At 42.9% G+C, this 15034-nt stretch overlaps 1 protein-coding gene across 1 annotated transcript in view; it reads right to left on the bottom strand.

Annotated features, from left to right (window-relative positions):
* The window catches only part of LOC311138802 (zinc finger protein 385A-like), a gene marked incomplete at both ends in the record, with an annotated part of 66726 nt that extends 52297 nt beyond the window's left edge, over nucleotides 1-14429 (bottom strand). The window contains one exon of the mRNA XM_084173617.1: nucleotides 14231-14429. Within this exon, the coding sequence (XP_084029743.1) occupies nucleotides 14231-14429 (199 nt within the window). The remainder of the gene's footprint in view (nucleotides 1-14230) is intronic.
* Between the last annotated feature and the right edge of the window lie 605 nt (nucleotides 14430-15034).

The raw sequence follows: 15034 nt of genomic DNA, 5'->3' as shown, positions 1-15034 counted from the left end.
CAACCAGAGGGAAAAAACACTAGACCTCCTTTACTCTATACACAGAGATGTGTACAAAGTTCTCCCTCACCCTCAATTGGCAAATCTCACCATCATTCTATCCTCCTGATTCCTGCTTACAAGCAAAAACTAAAGCAGGAAGTACCAGTGACGCGCTCAATACAGAAGTGGTCAGATGACGCAGATGCTAAGCTACAGGACTGTTTTGCTAGCACAGACTGGAATATGTTCCGGGATTCTTCTGAGGGCATTGAGGAGTACACCACATCAGTCACTGGCTTCATCAATAAGTGCATCGATGACGTCGTCCCCACAGTGACCGTACGTACATACCCCAACCAGAAGCCATGGATTACAGGCAACATCCGCACTGAGCTAAAGGCTGGAGCTGCCGCTTTAAAGGAGCGGGACTCTAACCCGGACGCTTATAAGAAATCCCGCTATGCCCTCCGACTAACCATCAAACAGGCAAAGCGTCAATACAGGACTAAGACTGAATCGTACTAAACCGGCTCAGACGCTCGTCGGATGTGGCAGGGCTTGCAAACTATTACGGACTACAAAGGGAAGCACAGCCGCGAGCTGCCCAGTGACACGAGCCTACAAGACGAGCTAAATTACTTCTATGCTGCTTCGAGGAAAGCAACACTGAAGCATGCATGAGAGCATCAGCTGTTCCGGACGACTGTGTGATCACGCTCTCCGTAGTCAATGTGAGTAAGACCTTTAAACAGGTTAACATTCAGGATTACCAGGACAGGTAATCCGAGCATGCGCTGACCAACTGGCAATTGTCCTCATTTACATTTTCAACCTCTTCCTGACTGAGTCTGCGATACCAACATGTTTCAAGCAGATCACCATAGTCCCTGTGCCCAAGAGCACTAAGGTAACCTGCCTAAATGACTACCGACCCGTAGCACTCACGTCTGTAGCCATGAAGTGCTTTGAAAGGCTGGTCATGGCTCACATCAACACCATTATCCCAGAAACCCTAGATCCACACAATTTGCATAACGACCCAACAGATCCACAGATGATGCAATCTCTATTGTACTCCACACTGCCCTTTCCCACCTGGACAAAAGGAACACCTACGTGAGAATGCTATTCATTGACTACGGCTCAGCGTTCAACACCATAGTGCCCTCAAAGCTCATCACTATGCTAAGGACCCTAGGACTAAACACCTCCCTCTGCAACTGGATCCTGGACTTCCTGATGGGCCGCCCCCAGGTGGTAATGGTCGGTAACAACACATCTGCCACGCTGATCCTCAGCACGGGGGCCCCACAGGGGTGCGTGCTCAGTCCCCTCCTGTACTCCCTGTTCACCCATGGCTGCATGGCCAAGCACGACTCCAACACCATCATTACGTTTGCTGATGACACAACAGTGGTAGGCTGACATCGATGAGACAACCTATATGGAGGAGGAAAAAGAGGACTGAGCACGCCCCCATTCTCATCGACAGGGCTTGTTGTGGAGCAGGTTGAGAGCTTCAAGTTCCTTGGTGTCCACATCACCAACAAACTATCATGGTCCAACCACACCAAGACAGTCGTGAAGAGGGCACGACAAAGCCTATTCCCCCTCAGGAGACTGAAAAGATTTGGCATGGGTCCTCAGATCCTCAAAAGGTTCTACAGCTGTACCATCGAGAGCATCCTGACTGGTTGCATCATTGTCTGGTATGGCAACTGCTCGGCCTCCGACCGCAAGGCCCTACAGATGGTAGTGCGTACTGCCCAGTACATCACTGGGGCCAAGCTTCCTGCCATCCATGACCTCTATACCTGGCGGTGTCAGAGGAAGGCCCTAAAAATTGTCAAAGACTCCAGCCACCCTAGTCATAGACTGTTCTCTCTACTACCGCACGGCAAGCGGTACCGGAGCGCCAAGTCTAGGTCCAAAAGGCTCCTTAACAGCTTCTACCCCCAAGCCATAAGACTCCTGAACAGCTAATCAAATGGCTACCCAAACTACGCATAGTCACTTTACCTCTACCTACATGTACATATTACCTCAATTACCTTGACTAACCTGTGCCCCCACACATTGACTCTGTACCGGTACCCCCTGTATATAGCCTCGCTACTGTTATTTTACTGCTGCTCTTTAATTATTTGTTATTTGTTATTTTTCTATTTTTCTTCTTTTTTATTTTTACATATCTATTTTTTACTAAACACTTATTTTTCCTAAAACTTCATTGTTGGTTAAGGGCTTGTAAGTAAGCATTTCACTGTAAGGTCTACACCTGTTGTATTCGGCGCATGTGACAAATGAAATTTGATTTGATATGAAATTTAACACTGTCGGTGTTGATTTAAACAATGGATAATTTGCTGTGCATGATATTCTGCATCTGCCTGAAAAGATGCATTCCGAGCCAAGCAGACAGTTGCTGGACAGCAGCACAGCCTTCCATCCTGTCTTATTGAGTGATTTACAACGGCATCAGATCAGTGAACACACACACACGCACACACACACTTTTCAAGCGACAAAGGAGAGAGAGAACATTGATCTGACACGGTCTGAGGGGTGCTAAAGTGTTAAACTCCTGCCAAACTCTATAAATCTCCATCTCTCTCTCCTTCTCTTCTTTAAGACAGCCCTGTTCTGTCTATCCTCCCCTATTCCCCCTGCTTATCACTTTTCTGCCCCAAATGCAAATGTTTGGCTGACGAGAAGATCAATGGTAGCGTAATAGCTTATTGGATTGTATAGGGGTTATTAGAGAGGTGGAGGAGAGAGACATGGCGATAGAGAAGGAGAAAGAAAGAGATGGAGGGAGAGAGAGATGCGGGAATAGAGATGAAGTGAGAGAGATTGAGACTGAGAGAAAAACTGTGAGTAGGTTGACATGTGGATTGATATCTTTATCTCTTCCTCCACCAATACTTTCTCCCGACCCCACAAACATCATCATGGTATAATGAATGGATGAGTTGATGAAGACAATGACCATCTGAATGAGATATTGTTGTACTGTCACACAAGAAATGTGATTTGACAATTTAACGGACACGTCAACTCTTTATCTGTGAACAACAGCTGAGCTGTGAATACGTGATCATGTTAATATTCACCGTACTCACTCCCAGAATGATGGACACCTGACACCACTACTCACAGTGACAGATTGACAGATGGCCTAGGAATGCAGCAGTATACAGTGGGGAGAACAAGCATTTGATACACTGCCGATTTTGCAGGTTTTCCTACTTACAAAGCATGTAGAGGTCTGTCATTTTTATCATAGGTACACTTCAACTGTGAGAGACGGAATCTAAAACAAAAATCCAGAAAATCACATTATATGATTTTTAAGTAATTCATTTGCATTTTATTGCATGACATAAGTATTTGATCACCTACCAACCAGTAAGAATTCCAGCTCTCACAGACCTGTTAGTTTTTCTTTAAGAAGCCCTCCTGTTCTCGACTCATTACCTGTATTAACTGCACTTGTTTGAACTCGTTACCTGTATAAAAGACACCTGTCCACACACTCAATCAAACAGACTCCAACCTCTCCACAATGGCCAAGACCAGAGAGCTGTGTAAGGACATCAGGGATAAAATTGTAGACCTGCACAAGGCTGGGATGGGCTACAGGACAATAGGCAAGCAGCTTGGTGAGAAGGCAACAACTGTTGGCTTCTCACCAAGCTGCAATTATTAGAAAATGGAAGAAGTTCAAGATGACGGTCAATCACCCTCGGTCTGGGGCTCCATGCAAGATCTCACCTCGTGGGGCATCAATGATCATGAGGAAGGTGAGGGATCAGCCCAGAACTACACGGCAGGACCTGGTCAGTGACCTTAAGAGAGCTGGGACCACAGTCTCAAAGAAAACCATTAGTAACACACTACGCCGTCATGGATTAAAATCCTGCAGCGCACACAATGTCCCCCTGCTCAAGCCAGCGCATGTCCAGGCCCGTCTAAAGTTTGCCAATGACCATATGGATGATCCAGAGGAGGAATGGGAGAAGGTCATGTGGTCTGATGAGACAAAAATATAGCTTTTTGGTCTAAACTCCACTCGCCGTGTTTGGAGGAAGAAGAAGGATAAGTACAACCCCAAGAACACCATCCCAACCGTGAAGCATGGAGGTGGAAACATCATTCTTTGGGGATGCTTTTCTGCAAAGGGGACAGGACGACTGCACCGTATTGAGGGGAGGATGGATGGTGCCATGTATCGCGAAATCTTGGCCAACAACCTCCTTCCCTCAGTAAGAGCATTGAAGATGGGTCGTGGCTGGGTCTTCCAGCATGACAACGACCCGAAACACACAGCCAGGGCAACTAAGGAGTGGCTCCGTAAGAAGCATCTCAAGGTCCTGGAGTGGCCAAGCCAGTCTCCAGACCTGAACCCAATAGAAAATCGTTGGAGGGAGCTGAAAGTCCGTATTGCCCAGCGACAGCCCCGAAACCTGAAGGATCTGGAGAAGGTCTGTATGGAGGAGTGGGCCAAAATCCCTGCTGCAGTGTGTGCAAACCTGGTCAAGACCTACAGGAAACGTATGATCTCTGTAATTGCAAACAAAGGTTTCTGTACCAAAAATTTAGTTCTGCTTTTCTGATGTATCAAATACTTATGTCATGCAATAAAATGCAAATTAATTACTTAAAAATCATACAATGTGATTTTCTGGATTTTTGTTTTAGATTCCGTCTCTCACAGTTGAAGTGTACCTATGATAAAAAATTACAGACATCTACATGCTTTGTAAGTAGGAAAACCTGCAAAATCGGCAGTGTATCAAATACTTGTTCTCCCCACTGTATATAAAATATATATGAAAAATGTTTACCTATAGAAGTTATATACAAGTAAATATATCATTATAGGAGTGCTGCATTACTGCTTTAGGGTAATGGTAATGTAGATGTATTGGTTTGACCTTGACACAATGTCTGCCCTCCATGAATGCTCTGTCTCCCCCACAGTCTAGCAAGAGCACATGGCTCACAGACACGCGCACACATGCATGGAGACACACACACACACACACACACACACACACACACACACACACACACACACACACACACACACACACACACACACACACACACACACACACACACACACACACACACAGAGACACACAGACACACATACAAACACACACAGCCCCTCAACCCCCCACCCCCATGTACATACCCAGCTGTGCCTAAGGCTGCTGAAATTGGCAATTCATTTACTCAATTCAGACTTAATGATCACAGAGGTAATGTCAAAGTCAGTGATGTAGCGGAGCCTCTCAGTATTCCCTGCCTTTCTCTTTCGCTATCTCTATCTCTATCTCCGTCCCTGTCCCCGTCCCTGTCCCTGTCCCTGTCCCTGTCCCTGTCCCTGTCCCTGTCCCTGTCCCTGTCCCTGTCCCTGTCCCTGTCCCTGTCCCTGTCCCTGTCCCTGTCTCTGTCTCTGTCTCTGTCTCACTCCGCAGGGGAACCAGGGCTACTACTGATGTGTTGTCTCCCCACCACCTCCCCCAATGAAAACCTGATAAGAGGCAACGCCGCAGGGTCCCTATAAAACCACTGCATCGAGCCCAACGCTACACACTCACACACGCACACAAACACTCACACTCACACACTGTGGATTAGTTTAGCATTAAGCTAAACATATGATGATGCCAGTCTGCTACATCTGCATGTCAATGGGGCTGCTGCTGCAAAGCCGGCTGTGAGACAAGCTTGCTAGCTAGCTACTGTACTGGATTAACCACAAGCTCCTGACAAAAGACTGTTTAACTGCTGCCAGAGAGCAGGGAGCAGGGAGCCGGGAGGGGAGGGCTGGGATGATAGCATAGCATGAGACAATTCTGGACCGTCTGCAGATTCATTATCCACTTGATCTGCTGGATTTGTCCTGGATATTGTGAGGTGACAAGGTGACTTACTCTGCACTGACAGCAATTCGGGAGATAGATGATTACAATTATTATCAGGGCAATCAATCGCACACCGCATCAGTTACAGAGATGGATTGTTATTTAGTCCTCTGTTACACTGCAGCCAAAATGCTGCCTAGGAAAGTATTCTATACACAATAGCTTGTCACGTCATTACATATATTGAGACTCTCATTTTATAATCATACAGTATAGGTTCAGTTGTGTAAATGTTGTGTAAATGTTATCTATGTTGTGTCATTCACAGAACCACAGTGCTAATGTTTTTATGCAGGGGAAAGATGCTCCTCTCTCTGTGTCGCATTCTGCCACTGTGAAGGATTGACCTGGGCATGAAATTGTATTTACTGCAGCTTAGCTTACCCTCCAGCCAAAGGCAGCTATTTTGACCTACGCAGGGCGCACACACACACATATGTGCACACAAGTATGCACACAATCATGCACACACACACACACACACACACACAAACACACATGCAAGCTTGCAAGCACGTGTGCAAACACACACACACACACAAGCATCCTACACACGCATAACAATATTGATTTAGAATCCATGGAGAGTGTAATAAGCTAAAGTCACAGACATTTGTTCTTAATGACTTCTTCAGAGGGCGAATGGAAACTTTATAAGAGAAACACACACACACTTATGAATTGCAATAGTTGTCATTTGAAATAAGTACATGCATAAATTAGGCAGATTTATTCAGTCAGAGCCTAGGATGACATGTTCTCTCGTTATCTCTCCTCCAGTCCCAAATGATAATTACAGCGCCATCAGAAGTTCATTCTTAATAGACACAATAACTACCAGGGCACAATTTGTTCCTGTGATATCATCTCATGGGCCTGACACTCATTCACATAATGATCTGCTAGTTCTTCCTCTGGAGGTAAGCTCAGCAGCACAGAGAGAGAGAGGCATAGATGAGGTGAGGGAGAACACATTGTTCACTTCAGCCTTCATCTGGCTTTAATGATAGATGTGCCGCACCTCAGTGGCCAGGTTAAAATGCTGCATCAGAGTTTGCTGGGAACTTTGACAAGTGCACTCTGTGTGGGTAGGGAAGAATGTGTATGTTAGAACTAGAGTTTGGGGAAACTGTCAGGGATTTAGAAATGGATAAGTGATTTAGAAGTCTGTGTTGCAGAGAATAACAGTATGTGCATGTAAATACGGTATGTCATTGACTGTGTGTTTGTGTGCTCACTGTAAAAACATATTTATTGTTTCCACTTATTATTTCCAGTCATAAAGTTGCATGGGCTTTTTCGAGCTCTATCAACTTAAAATGTCAAGCTATCCTAACTTACACCAAATTTACTTTGACTAATACAAGATAGTTAAGTCAACTTCACCATTTGTCAGTATAACCTGCTACTTATAGTTGAATCAGTCTAGGGTTTAGTAGAGATAACTAGCCTCCATATTTTCAATTAAGCTAACTTACTATCCAGTTAAGTATACTATATATACATTGACTAAACAACATTTACATTTTAGTCATTTAGCAGACGCTCTTATCCAGAGCGACTTACAGTTAGTGAATACATATTTTTTTATACTGGCCCCCCGTGGGAATCGAACCCACAACCCTGGCGTTGCAAACGCCATGCTCTATCAACTGAGCTACATCCCTGCCGGCCATTCCCTCCCCTACCCTGGACAACGCTGGGCCAATTGTGCGCCGCCCATGAGTCTCCCGGTCGCGGCCGGTTGCGACAGAGCCTGGATTCGAACCAGGATCTCTAGTGGCACAGTTAGCACTGCGATGCAGTGCCTTAGACCACTGCGCCACTCAACCCTAACAATGTTATAATATATACAGTTGAAGTCGGAAGTTTACATACACCTTAGCCAAATACATTTAAACTCTGTTTTTCACAATTCCTGACATTTAATCCTAGTAAAAATTCCCTCTCTTAGGTCAGTTAGGATCACCACTTTATTTTAAGAATGTGAAATGTCAGAATAATAGTAGCGAGAATGATTTATTTCAGCTTTTATTTCTTTCATCACATTTCCAGTGGGTCAGAAGTTGATACACTCAAATAGTATTTGGTAGCATTGCCTTTAAATTGTTTAACTTGGGTCAATGTTTCGGGTAGCCTTCCACAAGCTTCCCACAATAAGTTGGGTGAATTTTGGCCCATTCCTCTTGACAGAGCTGGTGTAACTGAGTCAGGTTTGTAGGCCTCCTTGCTCGCACACACTTTTTCAGTTCTGCCAACACATTTTCTATAGGATTGAGGTCAGGTCTTTGTGATGGCCACTCCAATACCTTGACTTTGTTGTCCTTAAGCCATTTTGCCACAACTTTGGAAGTATGCTTGGGGTCATTGTCCATTTGGAAGACCCATTTGCGACCAAGCTTTAACTTCCTGACTGATGTCTTGAGATGTTGCTTCAATATATCCACATAATTTTCCTTCCTCATGATGCCATCTATTTTGTGAAGTGCACCAGTCCCTCCTGCAGCAAAGCACCCCCACAGCATGATGCTGCCACCCCCGTGCTTCACGGTTGGGATGGTGTTCTTCGGCTTGCAAGCGTCACCCTTTTCCCTCCAAACATAAAGATGGTCATTATGGCCAAACAGTTCTATTTTTGTTTCATCAGACCAGAGTACATTTCTCCAAAAAGTACGATCTTGGTCCCCATGTGCAGTTGCAAACCGTAGTCTGGCTTTTTTATGGTGGTTTTGGAGCAGTGGTTTCTTCCTTGCTGAGCGGCCTTTCAGGTTATGTCGATATAGGACTTGTTTTACTGTGGATATAGATACTTTTGTACCTGTTTCCTACAGCATCTTCACAAGGTCCTTTTCTGTTGTTCTGGGATTGATTTGCACTTTTCGCACCAAAGTACGTTCATCTCTAGGAGACAGAACGCGTCTCTTTCCTGAGCGGTATGATGGCTGTGTGGTCCCATGGTGTTTATACTTGCATACTATTGTTTGTACAGATGAACGTGGTACCTTCAGGCGTTTGGAAATTGCTCCCAAGGATGAACCAGACTTGTGGAGGTCTACAATTTTTTTTCTGAGGTCTTGGCTGATTTCTTTTAATTTTCGCATGATGTCAAGCAAAGAGGCACTGAATTTGATGGTAGGCCTTGAAATACATCCACAGGTACACCACCGATTGACTCAAATTATGTCAATTAGCCTATCAGAAGCTTCTAAAGCCATGACAGCATTTTCTGTGTATGTAAACTTCTGACCCACTGGAATTGTGGTACAGTGAATTAAGTGAAATAATCTGTCTGTAAACAATTGTTGGAAAAATTACTTGTGTCATGCACAAAGTATATGTCCTAACCCACTTGCCAAAACGATAGTTTGTTAACAAGAAATGTGTGGAGTGGTTGAAAAACTAGTTTTAATGACTCCAACCTAAGTGTATGTAAACTTCCGACTTAAACTGTATTTCAGTAGGGAACATTATGCAACATTCTCAGTAACGGTTACAGAAAGCTTTTACTTGTTACTTTTTACAAGTGGTTGTTTATCTACCTTTGTTGAATGCACTATCTGAAGTCACTCTGGATTAAAGGGCCTGCTAAATGACCAAAATGTAAATGTAAAAAATGTATGGTTGCAAAGCGTGCTGGGTATCTTTCTGATGAGCTCCGCCCCCCAGAAATGTGTTCAAGTCATCTTAACTTCACATTTTTCATCAGCACAACTGTTATGTTGCTTCAGTAGATTTGACTTCATGGTTGTGAATTTCTAAGTTGAGTAAACACTTCGTTTTTTGCTAACTCAACTTGATTGAATACGTTTTTACATTTTGAGTGAGTTGACTTGGATAGATAAAACAAGTCATTTTGACTGATTCTCATTATATTTTTTTACAGTACTTGTGTGTGTGTCCGGTGATGGTGGCAGCCATTATATCTCTAGCCTGCTAGGCAGTTTTTTTTTTTGTCATTTAGCAGACGCTCTTATCCAGAGCGACTTACAATTAGTGAGTGCATACAGTTTCATACTGGCCCCCCGTGGGAAATGAACCCACAACCCTGGCGTTGCAAGCGCCATGCTCTACCAACTGAGCTACAGGGGGACTACAGCTATACTCTCTCTCTGCCCCATCAGACTCCTCTGTAGTTATTTATAAGACACTGTTTATTAACCTTTTTTTTATGCACGTGATGTCAGAATACGCTCACTAGCTAGGTTTCCATCCAATTAGAGAAAGATTTTCACGTGAATATTCTAAAATCTGCATAAAAACAATATGCACATTTTCCCACCACTTTTTGTGGATAAAAAGATGGGTGTGATGACAGTGCACATGCTATGTTGTTGTCTTAGGTCTCTCTTTATGTATTGTGGTGGTGTCTCTCTTGTCGTGATGTGTGTTTTGTTCTATATTTTTAATCCCAGCCCTCATCCCCGCAGGAGGCCTTTTGCCTTTTGGTAGGCCATCATTGTAAATAAGAATTTGTTCTTTACTGTCTTGCCTAGTTAAATAAAGGTTTTAAAAAATCTCAACTTTTGTGGGTAAATTCCCATGTACCGAATAAAAAAATTCTAGTTAAATGGGTTTCCATCGCATTCTCATCTTTACTGATGGGTTTGTCCCCCAAAACATTACATAGCGAATGTGCCCACTCTGGTATTGGTGCGTGTGCTCTAGCCAACAGCTCGCAGTTACAGTTCAGGTATAGCCTACATTATTATATTATTATGGACAAAAGAGCTAGATTATTTTTATTTGTCAAACGGCAGCCATGATTATTATGTCACCAGAATAAGACCCTAGATATTTATTGGAAAGGAGCATCAAGCTCAACATCTTGCACTTTCACCACCCTTTGAAGTTCATCATAATTTATTTCATCTGTAGCCTAATAATCTGCAAGGTTTCCCAAGTCGTAGTGGGAGGACCACACAACATGTCATCGCGTGACTCCTACTTTACTTCGATATGATGGTAATTATATCAATATTTGAGCAGAAAAACCTTTCCACAGCCATTTCTCGCAAAATTAATTTTACAGACACAAAAAGATACCACCTTGTCTAGCCTATTTTGTTTTGGAGACATTTAGAAAGTTTACCGACAAATGTGCGGTTTCCATCAGGCCTGTCGTGACATGTTTTATCCGACATGTACTTTACTTGCATAAAAAGGTTGGCTGGAAACCTGGTTACTGTTCCAAAATGTGATTGTTAAGCAAAAGTGCAGTTAACCCACGCTGCCCTCAAACCAAGGCACGCTGCCCGCTATTTATCTATATGTTGCAACTTTTTTTTCAACTATTCAAACAACAGTTTGAAATTAGGTGCGTTCCACCTCCTCATTAATTCACATTGAAGTAGCCCATTTCATTGTGGCGGACAATTTACGTTTGAGGCATGCTATGCTAATGTAGGGCGAGGATTAGCTAGATGAGCCGGACAAACTTCTCTCTTCGAAAACTGTGATAAATAAAAAAGTATATCAGTTTCATTTAAGGACCAAAGGATTGACACCCATCCCATATAGATTGCAAAAAAGTTGGGAAGAGATTTTTGACGTACTGATCTCATGGCATAGTGTTTATGAACTGATACGCAAAATGACGCCGTATTCAAAACATATAATTTTTCTATGTAAATTATTATATACAATTCTTGCTACCAATATAATGTTATTTATATGGGGGATACAATCTTCCCAGCTCTGCAGATTTTGTTGCGACGAGACAGAATCATTACAGTAGATAATTTGTTTTGGTACTGTCCATTTGTAGCTTGTTTTTGGACACAGGTCCAGGAATGGCTAAAGGATTGCAATATTTACCTGGAGCTAACCCTGCAGATAGCATTACTGGGTGATCTGAAAAGTCATAGTCAATCGATCAATAATATAATAATACTTTTAGCAAAAATGTTTATTTTCAATTTACAATCTGTAGAAACAATGAGAATAGAAAGATTCAGAACTTTTGTAAAACATCACAGTACAGTTGAAAAATATATGGCAAATAGAAATCCAATATGGATGGTGTTAAGAGATAGATGGGTGGTGTTGGAGTTGAAGGATGGGACTAATAACAACTAACAACAACTAATAACAACAAGATAACTAATAATGTAAGCATATTGTGTCCATAATAAGTATATAGGTTATAGGTTGAGAGCTTTTGTGAAAGAGCACAGTTAGAAAGATATGGCATATAGAAGCAAACCGGATGGACATCAAGAAAATGATCGGAGAGGTTGAGGGTAGAGGAAGTTCAGGAGTAAAAACAAACAAAATAGAATTATTGTAAAATTGACTGTGTCCATAAAATATATATAGTATGTATAAGCTGGAAGTAGAGGCCTAAGCATTGTTGTTCACTAGTTTACTCCAATTAGGGAAGGGGTGGTGGGGTTGGAAAGTAATAAAGGGAAATATATTTTTAAAAAGGATATGTATGTGTATATATATATATACATATATGTGTATGTGTATATATGTATATACATGGGGGAAAAAGTATTTAGTCAGCCACCAATTGTGCAAGTTCTCCCACTTAAAAAGATGAGAGAGGCCTGTAATTTACATCATAGGTACACGTCAACTATGACAGACAAATTGAGAATTTTTTTTCCAGAAAATCACATTGTAGGATTTTTAATGAATTTATTTGCAAATTATGGTGGAAAATAAGTATTTGGTCACCTACAAACAAACAAGATTTCTGGCTCTCACAGACCTGTAACTTCTTCTTTAAGAGGCTCCTCTGTCCTCCACTCGTTACCTGTATTAATGGCACCTGTTTGAACTTGTTATCAGTATAAAAGACACCTGTCCACAACCTCAAACAGTCACACTCCAAACTCCACTATGGCCAAGACCAAAGAGCTGTCAAAGGACACCAGAAACAAAATTGTAGACCTGCACCAGGCTGGGAAGACTGAATCTGCAATAGGTAAGCAGCTTGGTTTGAAGAAATCAACTGTGGGAGCAATTATTAGGAAATGGAAGACCTACAAGACCACTGATAATCTCCCTCGATCTGGGGCTCCACGCAAGATCTCACCCCGTGGGGTCAAAATGATCACAAGAACGGTGAGCAAAAATCCCAGAACCACACGGGGGGACCTAGTGAATGACCTGCAGAGAGCTGGGACCAAAGTAACAAAGCCTACCATCAGTAACACACTACGCCGCCAGGGACTCAAATCCTGCAGTGCCAGACGTGTCCCCCTGCTTAAGCCAGTACATGTCCAGGCCCGTCTGAAGTTTGCTAGAGTGCATTTGGATGATCCAGAAGAGGATTGGGAGAATGTCATATGGTCAAATGAAACCAAAATAGAACTTTTTGGTAAAAACTCAACTCGTCGTGTTTGGAGGACAAAGAATGCTGTGTTGCATCCAAAGAACACCATACCTACTGTGAAGCATGGGGGTGGAAACATCATGCTTTGGGGCTGTTTTTCTGCAAAGGGACCAGGATGACTGATCCGTGTAAAGGGAAGAATGAATGGGGCCATGTATCATGAGATTTTGAGTGAAAACCTCCTTCCATCAGCAAGGGCATTGAAGATGAAACATGGCTGGGTCTTTCAGCATGACAATGATCCCAAACACACCGCCCGGGCAACAAAGGACTGGCTTCGTAAGAAGCATTTCAAGGTCCTGGAGTGGCCTAGCCAGTCTCCAGATCTCAACCCCATAGAAAATCTTTGGAGGGAGTTGAAAGTCCGTGTTGCCCAGCAACAGCCCCAAAACATCACTGCTCTAGAGGAGATCTGCACGGAGGAATGGGCCAAAATACCAGCAACAGTGTGTGAAAACCTTGTGAAGACTTACAGAAAACGTTTGACCTGTGTCATTGACAACAAAGGGTATATAACAAAGTATTGAGAAACTTTTGTTATTGACCAAATACTTATTTTCCACCATAATTTTTTTTCCTCATTTTGTCTGTCATAGTTGACGTGTACCTATGATGAAAATTACAGGCCTCTCTCATCTTTTTAAGTGGGAGAACTTGCACAATTGGTGGCTGACTAAATACTTTTTTTCCCCAATGTATAGACTGATCATTTCTTTGTCAGTGGGCAAACATACAAAATCAGCAGGGGATCAAATACTTTTTTCCCTCACTGTATGTCTCCCACTAGCTCCTCCTTCAGAAACCGCTTGAAGCACTCTGCCTCAGAGGGAAATGGCAAGGGGCTTTACACTCCAGACTGGGACTCATCAAAGCCAACAGCAGGGCCAGGAGGGGTGAAATGGCTGCTTGGCTTTCCAGCTACCGCAGACCTCCTGTACTTCACCCACTGTTGGTCTGCCTCCATCCCCACCAGCATCTTCAGAGGGACCTGGGACTTTGTCGGTGGACAAGGGGTCCTCAGATTCAGGGTTCTCAATGGCTACAAGGTTGGGGCGCAGCTCATCACTGTCACTGTCAGCATGTGATTCCTCACTTTCATATTCAGACTTCGAATTTACTCCAATCTCCAGAATTTCCACAGTTGTGAGTTGTCTCCTTTTGAAAGACATTACTAATGCTACAGCTTAGGCCACTAGCTACATACATAAACAACAACACTGAATGGCTCCAAGTGAGTGTCAGCGGTGATGTGATTGGCTGCCAGTGTGGTGATACTGATGATTTGTCTCCACAGATGGTTTGTTTACATAGCAGGTTAGGACAATTAACGTGGCAGGTTAGGAGAACTAACACAGTAGGTTAGGTGAATTAACATAGGAGGTTAAGAGAATGAGGTTAAGGTTAGGAAAAGGGTTACGCTTAGCTACAATGCTACAGTTGTCAACATTGTTATAGATGTTATAGCAAACTAGGTGAAGGGATGGTTAGAAAGTGTTTTACAAAATAATTTAGTTCACTGGTGATTTCACTCCTCATGTGATAAATTGTAAATAGTAATTGCTATTAGCTAATTCATATTATGGTTTATGTCAGCCGAGAGTTAACTAAATATGACTGCTCAGTCTTTCCTCAGTTAGCGCTAGGACTTGTTAGCTCAGTCTTTCCTCAGTTAGCGCTAGGACTAATGTAGCCTACATTTTCAGATTTGGATGAGAATTATGTTATGTGGTTGCTACTTATGTGAATGTCTGAACATCTGCATCCAAAAATAAAC

The sequence above is a fragment of the Coregonus lavaretus genome (genome assembly GCF_964263955.1).
Source record: "Coregonus lavaretus genome assembly, chromosome: 12".
In the NCBI taxonomy this organism is placed as follows: Eukaryota; Metazoa; Chordata; class Actinopteri; order Salmoniformes; family Salmonidae; genus Coregonus; species Coregonus lavaretus.
The sequence above is the reverse complement of the archived record's forward strand: the minus strand, read 5'-3'. Positions and strand labels throughout refer to the sequence as shown.